At 36.2% G+C, this 17144-nt stretch overlaps 1 protein-coding gene across 5 annotated transcripts; it reads right to left on the bottom strand.

The window, feature by feature from the left end:
• Nucleotides 1–776: 776 nt before the first annotated feature.
• Nucleotides 777–15762, bottom strand: Birc3 (baculoviral IAP repeat containing 3). Of its 5 annotated transcripts, none has more exons than XM_046466716.2 (9): nt 15617–15762; nt 9613–12828; nt 9408–9507; nt 8711–8789; nt 7904–7952; nt 6011–6253; nt 1736–1987; nt 1464–1505; nt 777–1348 (listed from the first exon to the last, which is right to left on the bottom strand). In XM_046466716.2, exons 2-9 carry the CDS (start codon nt 10619–10621, stop codon nt 1155–1157), a joined length of 1968 nt encoding a protein of 655 aa, XP_046322672.1. In that variant the 5' UTR covers nt 10622–12828; nt 15617–15762; the 3' UTR covers nt 777–1154. The 5 variants fall into 5 exon arrangements, with proteins under 5 accessions (XP_046322672.1, XP_046322653.1, XP_046322662.1 ...); XM_046466697.2 differs by having other exon boundaries at nt 1736–1990; nt 15617–15761; XM_046466706.2 differs by having other exon boundaries at nt 1736–1990; nt 15575–15686.
• Nucleotides 15763–17144: the final 1382 nt, after the last annotated feature.

The following is a 17144-nucleotide window of genomic DNA, read 5'->3' on the forward strand; positions in this document are numbered from 1 at the left end:
TATAACTAGTTTAAATGACTGGCCTTTGCCTGGCTTTTATTCCCTATTACAGTTTTATTTCTGGCTTTAAATCCCTGTAGGAAACAAAGGATAGAGAATTATGAGTTGAACATGTTGAGTACCAAAAAAAGTAAGACAGAGAAGGAAATTTTGCTGCACTGACAATACAGAACAGTTTACTTCCAGGAACAAGCTGTTGGTCATAAGGGTTGCTAGTCAGTCCACTTTCTAAGTCCTGGAATTCATACTTGAGTGGTATGAATAAAAACATAGGGCCAGGTGCGGTGGTGCATGCCTGTAATCCCAGCAGCTTGGGAGGCTGAAGCAGGAGGATCATGAGTTTAAAGCCAGCCTCAGCAACTTATCGAGGAACTTCGTAACTCAGTGAGATCCTGTCTCTAAATAAAATATATAAAAAGGGCTGTGGATATGGCTCAGTGGTTAAGCAGCCCTGGGTTCGATCCTCAGTGCCAAAAAAAAAAAAAGGTTTCCCCCAGTGGGTAGGACTGGCACACATGACTTCCTAGGTGAATCAATAAGCAAGTGAAAAAACAAACTTACTGAGGGGACTGCTTGACTTTTGTCTAAAGCATCCCATAATATCCTACAGAAAAAAAAAAGGCACATTTATACTGTGCTCTACAAGTATAAATGAAGAAGCATCTTTCCAGAAGGGATCTAGACCTCAGTCCAACATTCAAAAGGCCTTAAAGAGGTACAGAAAGAATCTGGAGTGACTGAACTATCTAATATCATAGAAATCAAGATACCAAGAATAAGAGTAATTTTCATTGCTTTATTAAATTGTTCCTCACAAAATTCTTTGCAAAAATGCCATGTCCCTAAAAAAAGTCATTTGACAAATATATATCTTAAATCTTACTTCATTTATAATTTCAATAATGCTGAAACTTTATTATTATGTTTGTAGTGCTATTCCTATTTTTTGTTTCCATGAACAAAAGCCCATCATTCTCTTATTATTGTTTGTGTATTTTAGATATATATTTACATAAACATACTTATATAAAACAAAATTTTCCAAGTTGCAAATAAATAAATAAATTTAAGGAAAGCAAATGAATGTAAAAGTTAAAATCATAATATACTTAATCCCTTAATTCCAGAGTTTAGACAAAAGTTTTGGACCTTCTTCATGAAAGAAATGTACGAACTGTACCCTTGATGGTACCCCTACAAATCGGACATTTTCTTAGAGAAGGGGCACAATCTTTGCATACTACTAGATGACCACAAGGAATGAACACTATGGACACTTCTTTGTCCATGCACACTTTACATGTTCTTTCTTCTTGTAGTCTCCGCAATTGTTCTTCCATTGGTAGATCTGAGAAAAAGGGGAAAAAAATAATAATAAAAGGCAATTTGCTTCTCCTCCTTTTAAAAAAACCAAGAAAATAAAGACAATGTTTTCTAGCAGCTTAAAGTGTTAATATTATTACCTGAAGTATCTTCTGTGCGAATACACCTTATGTCCTGTTGCACTAAAGGAATAAAAGAAAGAAAAAATATTATTATGACAAATAAGAATATATTTTTCAAACTAGTAGTTTACACTTTGGCCAAACACTCATAATGTCAAGGCAACAAAAGTCTTTAATCTTTTTGTACAGTTTAATAAATTAGGTTGAATTCTTTTCAATAATCACCAATTGTTTGAGTATATTTTGGAACTGACCTAGGAACTTCCCAAAAATAATTTTCTTGCACTCACCAAATAAATGCTTGTATAACATAGGGTCAGTTTCTTGTAGAGAGTTTTTGAATACAGTGGCTGCGGTATTTCCTTTTACTAAAATGGTGTCAATCAGTTCTCTTGCTTGTAAAGAAGTCTGTGTTTTCTGCTTAATTACATCATGCTCTTGTTCATTAATCACTCTGGCAATTAGTAGACTATCCAGAATTGGAATTACACAAGTCAGATGTTGGAAAAGTGCCATTCTATTCTTCCGAATTAATAATAGGTCTTCTTTATAAAAAAGAAAACAAACACAAAGATGTTCAAACTCTGCTCACAAACTTTCTTCCACACTTACATATATAAGTCAATGAAAACCATCTTCAATTTACCATTAGTAAGGCTCTGATATTGATTGCTAGGGTTGGGGTATCTGCTGCTTGTGCCTCATGATAACGCTGATTATGAGAAATGACACTGAGCACTGCATTAGGTACCCCACATGTTACCCCATTTCATCCTCATAATAGCCTGTGGAGAACAGTTATATGAATCATGCTCCAACTTTCTTGTGGCTGTGTTGCACTGGGAACTGCCTGTGCAAAAGTGCAAGTCAAGATGGCTCTGTTGCTATGGTGATACCAGCCTGAAGAAACTCTGTAAAGGCTCAGAGTTATCAGCAGAGGCCTAGAATTCAGACACCAACTCCCAGGAATAGAGAATTCTGAGCAAAACAAGATGACCCTAATGCCTCCCCAGTCCTGCATCCTTCAGATTGCATGTTTTGCTAAAACTTTCCCACAAATAACCTTTTGATGAAACCTATACAATAAACATGCTGAGTTAGCTCAGGGTTAGTCAAACTCTGCATCAGAGTTTGGCTGTCCACCTAGCCCCGCTGTTTTCTCTCTATGTGTGTCTATTTGTCTATTCCTCATTCTCCATCACTCTTGTCCCATATTTCCTTAATTAACAGCTGCAGCTGGGAGCAGATATGAGAGGGCAAAAGCAATAGCCATTTGAAGTAAGTACTAATTCCTTCATTTAACAGATGAGAAAACAAAGCCACGAAGAGGCAAATAAATTGCCAAAGGACACATAACTAGCAAAGTCAAACTGAGACAGGGTGGCATCATGATTTGTGCTTTCAGTCATTCTGTGATCCAGCTAAGCTGTTAACTCAATAAGATTAAAATCTTAATTCAATTTAGCCAAATTGGGGAAACATAAAATCAAATGAATTAAAGCAATTTTTAAAAATGTTTACTATTTCATAAAATTTCTTTAAATTTTCATTTTTAAGTGGAAATTTTAATTATTTTCTCAAATCAGACATATGGCCATTACCTAAATATTGTATAATGAGGAAAAAACTCACAGCATTTTGAAGAGTAAATCCTCTTTGTCAATGACTACCTTCTATTGACCTTATATAATCATCTTATTTTCCTTCAAGATCTAAATTTGAATTTATTGGTTAAAAAAAAAAACAAAACTATGTAGATTGAAACTGCAATTTGCCAGGTACCGTGAGGCACACCTGTAATCCCAGCTACCCTGGAGGCTAAGGCAGGAGGATCAAAAGTTCGAGGTTAGCCTGGGCAACTACTTGTAAGACTTTGTATCAAAATAAGAAAAATAAAGAGGGCTGGGGATGTAGTTCAGTGGTAGAGCACCCCTAGATCAATCCCCAGTACTGAAAAAAAAAAAACTGTGATTTTATCATCTCTTTGAACTAAGAACCTAAGCTTATCATATACTTTACCATAATCAATAAAGCTATTTCTTTTTAAAATTTATTTATTTTTCTACTATAAAGCTGTTTATAAAATAACTAATGGTAGAAGCTGGGTGTCTGAAGAATAATTATTTTAGGACAGATGATTGTGAGGTTTAAGACATATTGACTTTGTCCTATTATGATAGGACACATAAATACAACCATCTCAAAAAGAATAAAAAGTGATACTTAGTAAAAAAGTCAAGGCTGAAGATATACATTCTGAATATAACTGAAGCTTTGAGAATAAATGAGAAAAGGACGAGAACCTAGAATAGTATATTTACAAAGATACTTTATAAATAACTATTGAAGAAATTTTAAAAATAGCCTTAGTAATTTAAAGAGTAGGAATTAAAAAAAGTAATAGAGGTATAGAAGATTCAGAACAAAATATACCATTAAGTTATCTATATTAGACAAGTAGTAATATATTAGAAAATAAAATATAATTTATACTTGGTGTTGAAGTACATTAACTTTTCAAAATAACATTTATTTTTCTAATAACATTTTGCTTAGCCCTAATAAACTCTCTGAACTACTTTTTTTCTTTCTTGGTGCTGATAATTGAATCCATGGCCTTGTGTATGCTAGGCAAGCAGTCTACCTGAACATTCTACCATTGAGAAATACCCCAAGCCTCTTTGAAATTCCTAAGATTTCTAAAATTTTATTGCTAGTATTTGGGAAAAGTTCTTATTTCAAAGTCATATACATTTGGAACAAGTGAAGACTTGAATATATCTTTGAAACATATTATTTTTTCTGAGAAAAAATTTCCTAAATTGCCTCTTTATTTATGTATCTGTTAAGAAATTAATTGCCACTGTTCTTGGAATACTATAATATAATCAATAACCTAAATGCAAGTATTTTCCTTAACTCATTCAAAAAAATTTTTTCTTGAGCACAGGCTATGTGCAGACAGCCTGCTAAGTAGTAGACATAGAAGGGTGACATTAAGAGCTCCTTTTGACAGTGTAAATCATGGTACATTGTCAATCTGGAGTCATCTCTGGAGACCTTGTTAATTTTATTTGGAAGAAATATAAGCATTTCTACAGGTGGATGAATTTAGACATCATTGGGTTTCTCAACAAATGTGAAGATTTTGGGGCAATTGTTGAGTGATGACCAGTGATTAAGACTCAGATGACAGCTGGACATGGTGATACTAGCCCATAATCCTAGTGATTTAGAAGTCTGAACCCCAGGGGTTCAATCCCCAGTATCAAAAACAAACAAAAAAACTGAGATGACTACAGAAAGGACACACTTGCCTAATGTCCACTTCACAATGAAAAGCGAAGAACTTGACTAGGCAGGACAGATACTGACTTGGATTGTGTTCCTGCTGTACTGGTGGTGTGTAGACTAAGTAATTCACACCTTGGTAAATGTGTGATGCTGTATTACTATGTTCAGATACATTTGTCTGAATTGGGCAAAAGACATATTTATCTTCATAGGTGGAATAGGTTCATCCTTAAATGGGGTGGACACTCTGTCAATCACCCTGGAAAGAAATAGATCTCAAATGGCTGTGAACAAAGACAAGTGCAAGCTTTCTGCTCTCTCTGAGTATTGAATATTTGGAGCCCTTATCTTTGATAAAGGAAACCATGTTCGCAACTTTCCTAGTTTTTTGTGTAAACTGGCTAGAGCTACACATTGATGGACCAGACACTAGGTAGAGAGATTTATGAGAATGAGGCCACATCTATTTCCAGTTATAAATTGCCATCTGAGATATAATTTCTTCCTCTTGTTCCTAAATCTCCAGTAAGAGATTGTTAAGAGTGGCAGTCTATTATCTTCAACTGTGTTGAAGAGGCAGGGTGGGGTCCAAGCTTGGGAAAGAGCAGCAAGAGAGATCAGAATTTCTCTTTGTTTATGTCAGAATGATAACAGAAGTTGCAACCAGATGGAGTGTGTCCTCCAGAGGGAGACAGCTTCTGGGCAGAGCAATAGAGAACAGAGTAGCTAACAGGCTAGCTAGCATGGGAGGACATGGTAGCTTGCCTGAATGAATGTGAAACAGTACCCTAGGACTTGCCTAAATAACAGTCATTGGAAGGGAACTCAGTTCTTGTATGGGCATGTAGGACACTTAATCACAATTTGTGTATTCATTTTTAGTCACAGGATGAGACATACTGTTATGCTAATATTAAAATTAATAATTGCCCCTTATCCCACCCTGATTTACAGAAAAGGGGAGTGAGCAACTAGCCAGTGATTAAAAATGTGCCATGAATAATTGCATTCAAAGTTAACTATTCAGAGTAAAATATGAAATAAGGGAAAGAAGGAAAAAAATATTTCCTCTTAACGTACACATTTTCAAGTTAAGCAGCAATTCCTATATATGTTAGTGTGAAAAAATTTTTTTCAGAATTTGAATTCAGAATACTAAACATACAAAAAATATGACTGGGTTGACTGATCAATTAGTATATTTTCAGTAAGATACATAGAGTGATATCACATTCTTATGGAAAGAGAGACTATACTAAAAAAATACATACCTGATTCTTTTTCCTCAGTTGCTCTTTCTTTTGCCTCTTCCCTTATTTCATCTTCTGCATTAAGCAAATCTAATACAAGATCACTGATGGTTTTATAATTCTCTCCAGCGGTTAGGATTTTACTCTGAACTGTCTGTTTTACCAGGTTTCTACTGAAGCCCATTTCCAAAGCAGCTTTAACCACAGGTGTATTCATCATGACAGCATCTTCTGAATGGTTTTCTCCAGGTCCAAAATGAACAACTATGTGGAACAAAGAATTTAACACACATTAGGATAGTCTGTATGCTTTAAAATTGAAAGTTATTAAAATATCACAAACTTAAAACACTAGAAAATGTAGAGGCACTATTTTATACAAACTTCGTTAAATTTAAAATGATATATATGTTCAGTTACCAAAATAAGAATATAGAAGATTGTATTTAGATACAAAACATTTGCTATCTGTCATACCATATACATATAAAAGAAGGAGAAGGAAACAGAATGTCAGAGATCAAAGAATTGAGATTCCCTTTTCCCTGTGTTGGATTAACAAATGAGCTTTCTAAATCAAATACATATTTTCACAAGGGGTCTTTGTCATCACTCACTTTTGTTACTGCAATGGCTTCCTACAATATTGTTCCCTTCCAGCCCATTCTCAATGCCACAACCAAAGTGATTTAAAACAAACAAAAAAACCACAAATCTGATTGTGTTATACGCCTTAAATTCCATCAACAATTCCATTGTAGCTTATAAGCCCACATACAATCTGTATCCTGTTTACCTCTTCAGCTTCATCCCTTGTCAATTATTTGCATTCTGCTCTCTAGGATAGAAGTCACAAACTGATAGGTCTTGGGTCAAATTCTGTCTGCAGTGCTGACCCCTTACGCCAGCCTGCTTCATGCATTCATCTGTTTGCAACTCCTACTTCTGACCATACAGAATTTTGTTCAGTTCTTCAAATGAGCTTGTTCTATCTCACACAGGCCTTTTATATGCTGTTCCCTATGTCTAGAATGTCCTTTTCTTCCCTTTGTCACCTGGTTGACTCCTTTTTCCTTGAGTTCTCTGACAAGATGAGTATTTCTTCCAGAAAGCCTTTTCTGATCCTCTAGTTCTCTCAGGCACTCTCATATCACACTTTATTTTCCCCACCAAATCCCTTTCTCCTATCTGTGTATTGTTTTTATCCATAAGATCATTAGCTCATGAGAGCAGGAGTCATGCTTATCCTGCTTCCTATGCTTCCCTAAGAATAGTAAATACATGTATATTTATTTTATTTTATTTAATGCTAGAAAATGAAATAGAAGCACTTGTTCAAACATTTGCTCTACCCCCCTTTTAGTTCTAAGGTAAGGGTCAAGTCATTCAACTTCTCTGAGCTTTGGGATCTTTACTAAAGGATGGGAATACTGTTTTTCTACTCTCCTTTATTTCACAGAAAGCATATGTGAACAATCTAATATCACAGTACACCTCTTCCCATACTGGTCCAAGAATAAGGGTTAGACTAGAAGTATGTATTTTGCTAAAATTAGATGCCCAGGGCTGTGGATATTGCTCAGTGGAAGAGCATATGCTTAGCATCCTCAAGGCCCTGGATTCAAACCTCAGTACCAACAAAACAAATCCACTAACTACTGATACCCAAGTCCTACCCTTAGATACTCTGATTCAATTCAGTAGGTTTGAAGCATAAACTAGAAATCTGCACTAGTTTTTAAAGTTCTCCAGGTAATTCCGATATGCACTGAAGTTTGAGAAATACCAACATGATATATTTGAAAATGCATTGTAAATGATAAATCAATACAAACGTATATTATTATTATCACCTTTTAATCTTAATAATGCTAAATGTGTCTATCTCAATGAAGTAATTATGTTTATACATACTTGGTGACTCTGCATTTTCATCTTCTGGGGTATCTGATGTGGATAACAGCTATAGAAAAAAATGTATATCAATTAAATATAAACTTCATACTGCCCATCACAATAAAAACGAGCCAATAGACCTACTTTTTAAAATTTATTACAAGCTGACTGGTTTACTGACAAAATAAATTGTTTAATCAAAAGATGTATTTTATTTACATCCACCAGCTATTCTCTCAGCCATAAACCAACAGAATTTCTCTGTGTTTGTACTACCATATAAAATCTATTTTCCTGAAGGCAGGAAAAGGGCTAAAGCTCTTCAGTGATCTATGAGATAATCAGTTTGCCTCTCATTAACAGATCTTATGCTCCTGGGTTATCTTTTGGGATAGAGTAAACCCTATATCAGTCTGTTGACCACAGCTAGGCAGTTTTTGACCCCCAAACTATTATATAAGTTGTCATTTGCTCTCCCAGAAAGATTAGAAAGAACAATAACATTCTTTCTCAAATTTTCTAAAGAAAAAGTTTTATAGCAAACCTATTAAATGCTACAATTCCAGCCAATTTTTTCCCCTCAACTTGATTGGAGGAATGCTTGAAAACAAAGATAACAAATCTTATTTTTCAGGGGGTTATGAATTATGGATCTACTTTTCTCCAAAAAATAGTACTTTCTAGGACCATATCAAGTTTATGAAAAAGAAAAGTGTGTTTTAAAAACTTTTGTCTTTTGACTAAAATATACTTTATAATTATTAAAAACAAACTGTCTGTTGGTAACCAGTGATTTAAAAGGAAAAAAGAAACTTCCCTACCTACCTGTTCAAGCAGATGGGGATAACTGGCTTGAACTTGACTGATGAATTCTTGTCCTTTAATTCTTATCAAGTACTCACACCTCAAATATAAACAAAGTTTGAAGGATAATTTTATAAAAGTGAAAGGAAATTTAATAACATAAATTTATCATCCCTATGTGTTTATTCTATTAAAAAGCTGTCTAAGCATCCCAAATCCAGAGTCATTTTAGATCACTGATTATAAGCTTAGAAGAATAAATAAATCTTAGCCCAGTGAGAACTAATTCTACTGTATTTCTTTGTCTTGAATTTTTTTTTTTTTTGGTAAAACTAACCTATAAATATTCTGTAATAGGATTCATATTTTTTGCATGTGAATCTTTTATTTATTATTTGTTTATTAAGGTGCTACCATAATTAACACAAATTTGATTTACTCCTAGTACTTTTTCATATGATTTAAATGCTTTATGATTTTTTTGTGTTAATAGAATATATAAATTTTTACATAAAAAACATCCTAAACCTACTTTTCCTTTGTCTTAAACCCATTAAAGCATTTTAAGTAATTATTTTTCTAAATAACCCATTCTAAACTTAGTCACAAATATATTTTTTGAACAAAGAATAATATGACAGCTGACTGGAGGGCAAACACATCAAACCCACTTCATGATAATCACAAGCATTTGCAAAGAGAATTTCAAAACAATTACCTTGGAAACCACTTGGCATGTTCCACCCATGGATCATCTCCCAACTCCCAACACCTCAGTCCACCATCACAGCAAAAGCATTTGACATCATCACTGTGACCTAAAATTATTTTAGACCAAAACTTATGAATACATATAATTTCCCACTAAAATGTATAAAATAAAACATGCTGAACTTTTTAAATTATCAGATTAAGTTCCTTACCCACATAATAAAAACCTGCACTTGCAAGTTGCTCAGGATGAACCAGAACACTGGAAGGCCAGTTAAAGAACGTTTTAAAGCGGGCTGCATGTGTCTGCATGCTCAGATTAGAAACGGTGTATCTTGAAGTATCTTGAAACTGATTTTCTACAAACGGGCAGTTGGGAAAATGTCTTAGGTGTTCTGACATAGCATCGTCCTTTGGTTCCCAATTGCTCAATTTTCCACCGCAGGCAAAGCAAGCCACTCTGTCTCCAGGCCCTATGTAGTAAAAGCCTGCTTTGGCTAGTTCTGTAGGTGACAGAAAGGTCAATGGCCACATTTGATAAGTGAGTAATCTGGCCTTTTCAGTATTCATTGAACAATGATAGGGATTTATCCTCAAGGCAGAAAAATCTTGATTTGCTCTGGAGTTGACAGGATTTGATGGAAAGCTTGAATAAGAGCCACTAAAATATCCACTGTTTTCCAAACTTGGAAGTAATGAATGTGTGGAATTTGTTACTGAAGAAGAAAAAGAAGGCTGAGAAGTGGCTTTCGAATTGTTAACTGAATTTAGATTCTGAACAAAGCTGCAACTAGGATACAATTTTTTATGCTTTTCGATAGGATTGTCTCCGTGTTTCCAGTTATCCAGCATGAGGCCACAACAGAAGCATTTGACCTTGTCTTTCACACCAGTGTAATAGAAACCAGCACGAGCAAGACTCCTTTCCGAGACGGGAACTCCTGAGGGGAAAGTGGAATATGTGGACATCCGGTACAGTTCACATGAAAAGTCGTACTTCATTTTAAATGAGTTGGCATTCTTCATCAAATTTGATAAGAAGATGCTATTTTCTACTATATTCATAACGAAATGAATGAGGAGTAAAAGGGACCAGCCTTTCTCTGGGGAGGTAGTTTTGTGCATGTTTTTTTGTTTTGTTTTGTTTTGTTTTTTTTTATCAGTTTTACTTCTAGGTGGAACATCTAAAATGAGAATTCTTTCATTCTTTCTTCTATGCATTTAGGGTTTCAGCATGGAGAGAGTCTAAATTCTACACTGATGCATGTTAAGGGACAGTTACAACAACATCTTTGTATAACCTTTATACATACAATGTAAATAAGATGTTACATAGTAACCTGTGACAAAATTAAAATCCTTCCTAGAGGCATAAAGTGTTTTAGATTATCAGGAAGCACCTCTACACCTAGATCACCTTTTTGCAGACCACCAGGGTACAGCAGTGGCCTTCACCAACCTGCAGAGTGTTTGCCTCATAATGCTAGCTTCTTTTCATGGTAGAAAGCTATGCTCCATAAGCATCACACACAAAAATATTCAGTGTATGTTTGTTTTGTTTTGTTTGGAAATTGTAAAATTTGGTAGCAAAAAAAAAATAGCACAAGATCGATCTCATATCTCACAGGAAGATTACATTACCATAGGTCATTGATTTAATTAAAGATACTTGCTTTGATATCTGTTATCAAGAGGTAGCTTACAATCAATAGCATATTTTAGTTAGCAACATTTTTATTTCTTAGAGATACATAAAATAATAGTATGACTCATACGTGAGGGCATCTTAGACTCAGTGAAATATGGTTTATCCCAAATCTTTCTCAAATTAAGTAATTCTTCCGTTTATGATCATTTTTAATAAGGAGAACAAAAATCTGAAGTTTCCCTCTGAAGATTAAGTAGTAACAGAATTGACTGCCATCTAAAACTTGTTTTCAATATTTATTATATAATAATTACTTCCTCATTGATCATCAGGAACATTTTTGCTTAGTGATGTTATGAAATTTAAAAAAAAATCAAACATTCTATTTTAAATAAATCATTAGAGACTAATGTATCTGCTTATTTGGTCTTTTGGACCCAGTTTCATGCCATTGAGATAACTCAATGTTACCATTTCTTTGTTCTAATGATGTAATTGGCTAGAACCAATTACCCTTGGTAATTATGGTAGATAGAAGGTGCTGAAAATGGAGACTGCCACAAATCACCAATAATGATATTGAAGTTCATTGCTATATTCAGGTTACATCAAATTTTCTCGGATAGTGGATTTAATTTTGAAAACAATCAAAAGTTACAAAATGCCAAATCTATATGCTAAGATGAATCATCAAATCATATAAATTTGTCTTGGGTCAGAAATTATTTCACAGTGTACCTTGAACCAGAATTTATCATGACAAAAACCAAACTAAAAATTATCACAGAAACCTCAAAAATTAGAAGTTTTCAATTATGACTTACAAGCTGTTAATAAATAGGTTCTCTGTCAATAATACTAGCAATCTCTATGATTGTTTTTTTTACCAGTGGTTGGCAGGTATGGTTTCTTTGAGCCCACAGATGTTGGTGTTTTCTAATGTAGACTTCAAGGCTTATTTTTGAACGGGATTTCCAGGTAGCAGAAGAAACTTCAGAGACTGTTACCAATGATTATTTCCTCAAAAGTTACTGTGACCAACTTCACTATGCCTTCCTATGGTCAAAATTGTTACACATTGTTATTAAAAAAAAAAAAAGTTGTCTTTACATAAATTTCCTTTCTGAAAAAAATATGTAACCATTTAGCCATCATTCTTCATCATTCTCAGAGACAAGAGCCTATTTGAAAAAACTTATATTTAGACTTTTAAAATATCAGTGGCCTTCTACGTGATAATTTCTTCATCAGTTATCATGTTTATCTTTCCTATTTCCTCTAAATTTGTTGAACTTATTAAAATGTTTTGGTTTTCACATTCTTTGTCATTGTCTATGTCAAATACTTCATTTGCATATTTCTCTAATCTTGCAGATAGTGAAATATCAGCTCTTGGTTCCTGGTAACTATCACTCATTTTTAAATTTGACCAAACACAGGTACTTTTTTCTACTCTAACATCAATTAGTAGGAGATTGCCTAGCCAACTTTGAAAAGAGTGCTTCAACCATTTCTTCCAACTTCTTTACTTCTACAAATCAAATTCAAAAATCATTATAGTTACAGTTCATATAATTAGATTTCTTAAAATTAACATTTTTTGGATACTACACCAAAAGTTCAGTTAACTATTAATTGTTATTTCATGCACAAAACTACCTCCCGAGATTAGACTAGGTCCCTTTTAAGGGTTTTAGGCCTCCATTTTGAGATGTTTTGATTTATAGAAGAAACTAGAAAAAAGCTAGAAGTAGTAAAACAATTTGTGTCCTTTGTAAACCTGTTTAAGAGAGAGAGAGAAAGAGAGAGAGAGAGATCTTTAAAAGTCAAATAATTCATAGATGTAACATAATCATTTTTTCTTAAAGTATTTTCTCTAAAATAGAACAGTAGTATTTACTAATTGCCTATCATGTACAAGATGCTATACAAGTTGGGACTGGCGACATAGTTCAGTGTTCGAGTACTTGCCTAGCATGTGCAAGCTCCACAAAAACAAAATAAAACAAATAAAAAATAAAAGTGCTTCCCTAGCCATCACCAAGGCCAAGAAGTCCCATACAATGATCAGAGCTCTCAAGCTGGTGTCAAGTAGACATGTTACATTTGGCTGGCATAGAATTTGGTTATAATATTTTGCTAATTTTTAAATTGTCTTATTTTGAAGTTAATTTACAGTTATAAACTGACAAAAATAATAATACAGAGTTCCCACATTCTCTGTGGTCAACTTTTCCAAAAATAACATCTTACATAACCATAGTACAATTATAGAAATAAAAAAAATGAACATTGATACAATGCTCTTAATCCACATGCCTTTTATGAATTTCACCATTTCAAAATAAGTTTTTTCTTGGACCACAATATTTCAAAATCTAGGACCAGCATCACTCAGACTCATTCTTGTCCCTTAGAACCCATTTTAGCCATGGTCCTATGCAACTCTTCCAAGCCTTCAAGACCTTCCTCAAATTTCTCCCCTCCTCATTTTCACTTATTGCCTTCTGTTTCTTAAAGAAAAGGGCATTGTTGGGCAGTGAGTCTTTCACATTCTCACATCCATACCTTCTTGCTCACAACCTCCTTACTGCCTCAATGCAAGACCTGTCCCTCTGTGGAATTCCATGCTCTCCTACTGCCTCACTAGCTCTGAATCCCATCTCCCCTCAAGTCTCCAACTCTCACTCTCTACTGGCTCTCTTCCTTCCTTGTAACAGTCATACTGAAGTCTATCTCAACTTTCAAATGGAAACAAATGACAACAACAAATCTTCTTTCAACCCCAGTTTTTTACTCTAGCAATTCCCCTTCATCTCTCCCTCTCTTCATGGACAAAGGAATTGAACATGTCTCTACCATCAATGTCTCCACTTCACTCCCTCCCACTTACTCCTTATACCAGCATCACTGAAAAATAATATTAACACCACCAGTGACTTCCTTGCCAAAACTAATGGAAAGTTTTGCCTCTGACTCTGGGGTACATTTCCTCTTAAAAATGCTCTATTCCCTTGACTTCCCTGATACCACTCTTGAAATTCCTCTTTCCTTTCTAGTGGTTCCTTCTCAGATATGCTCAGGTTCCCCAACTCTCTTCTTCTTACTCTATCATTTCTGATGAGCAACCTCCCTAATCCCAGGGCTGTTGGGTATCCCTATCCTCTCAGACATTGAACATTTCCATCTCTCTGACACCAGTTATATCCCATCTCTCTGACACTAGTTAATATCCCTTTTCCTTCTGCCTCCCCCTAGACTATGACATCCTTCAGAATGGGAACTATGTTTGATTTCTGTACCAGCCCTCGGTTCCACAACAGCCACAGACAACTTGGCATAGAACAGACATTGACTTGTCGTTGGGGATTTTTTGTTTGTTTTGTTCTGTTTTTTTTTGTGTGTGTGTGTGTGGTACTAGGGATTGGCCCCAGGTTCTTCCACATGCGAGGCAAGCACTCTACTACCAAGCCTCAGACCTTGCCCAAAATATTCTTGTTGAAGAAGTAAATATTAGCAAACTTGACTAAGTCCTATATGGTCACAGTACCCAGATTTACATGGTACTAAAAACATAAATTTTACACCCATGACTACAAAGTCAGCTTAATGATTATTTACTATCAGGCTTTGGAATCAGATATCTTGGATTTTCAAAACAAATTAGTACCCTTTTACCAGGAGTGTGACTTTGAACAATTAAGTCCTCAGGACCTTACTTTCTTCATTTTCAATTTGAGATGGTTATCATAACTGCTTCATAAGATTGTCATAATTAAACGTGACAAATACATATATAGTCTTCAGAAGATAACCTAGCATATAGCAGGTAGCAACATTTAATGTTGGTGACAAATAGAAAGTTCATATTATTGTTATTTTAGCATCAGGTAAATACCTGCATGATTTACCGACTAGATTAAGAGTACTATTGGATTTCTATGCTGATCACCAGGAAAATAATCAAAAATCTGCATTCCTTCTGCCACCACTTGGAAACATTCCTCCATTTGATCATTAAATATTTTATTGAGTCCTTACTGTGCTAGCTCTCTGCTTTAGGCTCTCTGTCTTGAATCTTATCTGGCACTCACAAAGACCAGGTGATACCTCTTGGCAATCCAATCAAAATGCCAAAGCTTCAGCATTTAACTGGCTCACCCCAAAAGTGAAAGAGAAATTGAACACCTAGCAGCAAGACAGACCGTACGGTGGGTGGCTACAGCGGAGACAGCCCGACAGCCCGAAGGGTCTCCCGCCCACCACCGACGCCCCTAGAATCCTCAGCCCCGGGCGCCTCTCGCGGGCGGAAGAGCCAAGTCTCCGCCGCAGCCACTGGGGCGCGCCAGAGAAGAGGCCGGGGCTCCCCCTGGAAAGGCTCTTTCGCGTGTCCGGGATCGGATCCGAACAGCTCCGTAGCCAATCTGCAGCAGACCTCTAGGCGGTGTTTGATACCGCGCCACCCCCGGACTCTGGTCCTCCGCGCCCAGCCCCGAGACCCCTGGCCCCCGCAGACCGTCCCCTACCCCCGCGGGAGGCCGGGATGCACTGCGCACGCGCACACTCACAGCAGCCCTCGCCACCGAGGCCGACGCACCGGCGAGGAGCAGCCAAGTCTTCCGCAGTACACCAGTCGCCTGGCCTGTTTCGGGCGGGCCCGAGTCTCGTGCGGCCTTTAAAGGCCGCGCCCCGACTCCCCCGCGTCCCCGCCCCCACCTACACACACCCTCGTCCTGCTCTCCTCCCAGTGGTTTGCATGTGCGCCGGTGCTTTCCTTTTAAGACTTAGGGGAACTCCAGCGGTAATAACCACACGCACTTCCCCTTAATCAGTGGCCTGGCAAACCCACTCGGGGATTTCCGTGACCCTCCACATGCCTGACTTAACTGTGACATATCCGTGTGGCTTTTACTGAAAGACCTTTGCTTCATTGTTCTTGGGTCAGAGGAAATCTTGACAACCGATATAGAGATCATTGGTCAGCCTGACTGGAAGAAGTCAACGCCTCTGCCTCCCAACCTCCATCCACCGTGTACTTTACAGATAAAAATGTTAGATTTTTCCAATCTATTAAACATAAAGTTCGACATTAAAAAAAAAAAAACTGAAACTCTCCAAAATCTTTCTAATTATTTTCACTTTTTGTTTTGCTCCATAAAGGAAGCCTAAGAGCTGAGTATGGTGGCTGCAGCTTGTAATCCCAGCTACTCAGGAAGCTCAGGCAGGAGGATCTCAAATTGGAGTCCAGCCAGGGCAATTTAGGGAGACCCTGTCTCAAGAGTTTTTTGTTGTTGTTTGTTTGTGTTTTTTTTTTTTTTTTTTTTTTGAGGGTTGGGAATGTAGCTCAACACAAAAGCATTTGTGCAAGTGGGAGGCCAAGTGTTTAATCCCCACCAGTACCAAAGGGGGGGGGGGAAAGGAAGCATAGGATTATGTAAAAGATAACATTCAACTCTCCTTCATAGTTTATTTTCACTGTTTTAAAGGTTGGAATTGTCTTAATAGGTGCGTTGTTTCTGTCAGATGATATAAAAGATGGCTTGACCTAGGGGAGGAAAATCTTCCTTTTAGCCTCTTGTGTTACAAAGGAGGTCTCTGGGACATTACATTTACATTCTCACAGAAACCTGAAGTCTTTGAGTCTAACTGCATTGCCATATTTCCCTCCATATTCTCTGTTTAAGCAGTAAACATAAGCAATTTTATCTAAGAACATTACATGCCAGGTTAACAAATGGATTGAGAGAGCTCATCTGATTTTTGTGTCTTCTGGTGGATTAAAGACAATCAAAGACAGAACCATAAAGGTTATGCAGTACTTCATCCTCCCATGGGCATGGAATACAGCACATTCAGCACAAAATTGGACTGTGCTGAGACATCTTCTGGTTAAGGTGGATTTGACTATTCTGAACAGCTAAAGCTCCATATGCAACTATTAGAAAGACTAACTTCATTTGTCACATGGAAATTTCAATCCATTTTCGAGCCTTAAAGACTTTCTAAACCATTTCCGGCTCACTCTTGAGATTATTGAAATATTTTTGTGATCCTTACACCAGAAGAATTTTGAAAAAAAACTTCCCTGGCCTTTTT

The sequence above is a fragment of the Marmota monax genome, unplaced genomic scaffold (genome assembly GCF_021218885.2).
Source record: "Marmota monax isolate L192 unplaced genomic scaffold, Marmota_monax_Labrador192_F-V1.1 WCK01_AAM20220418_F8-fsc00045, whole genome shotgun sequence".
In the NCBI taxonomy this organism is placed as follows: domain Eukaryota; kingdom Metazoa; phylum Chordata; class Mammalia; order Rodentia; family Sciuridae; genus Marmota; species Marmota monax.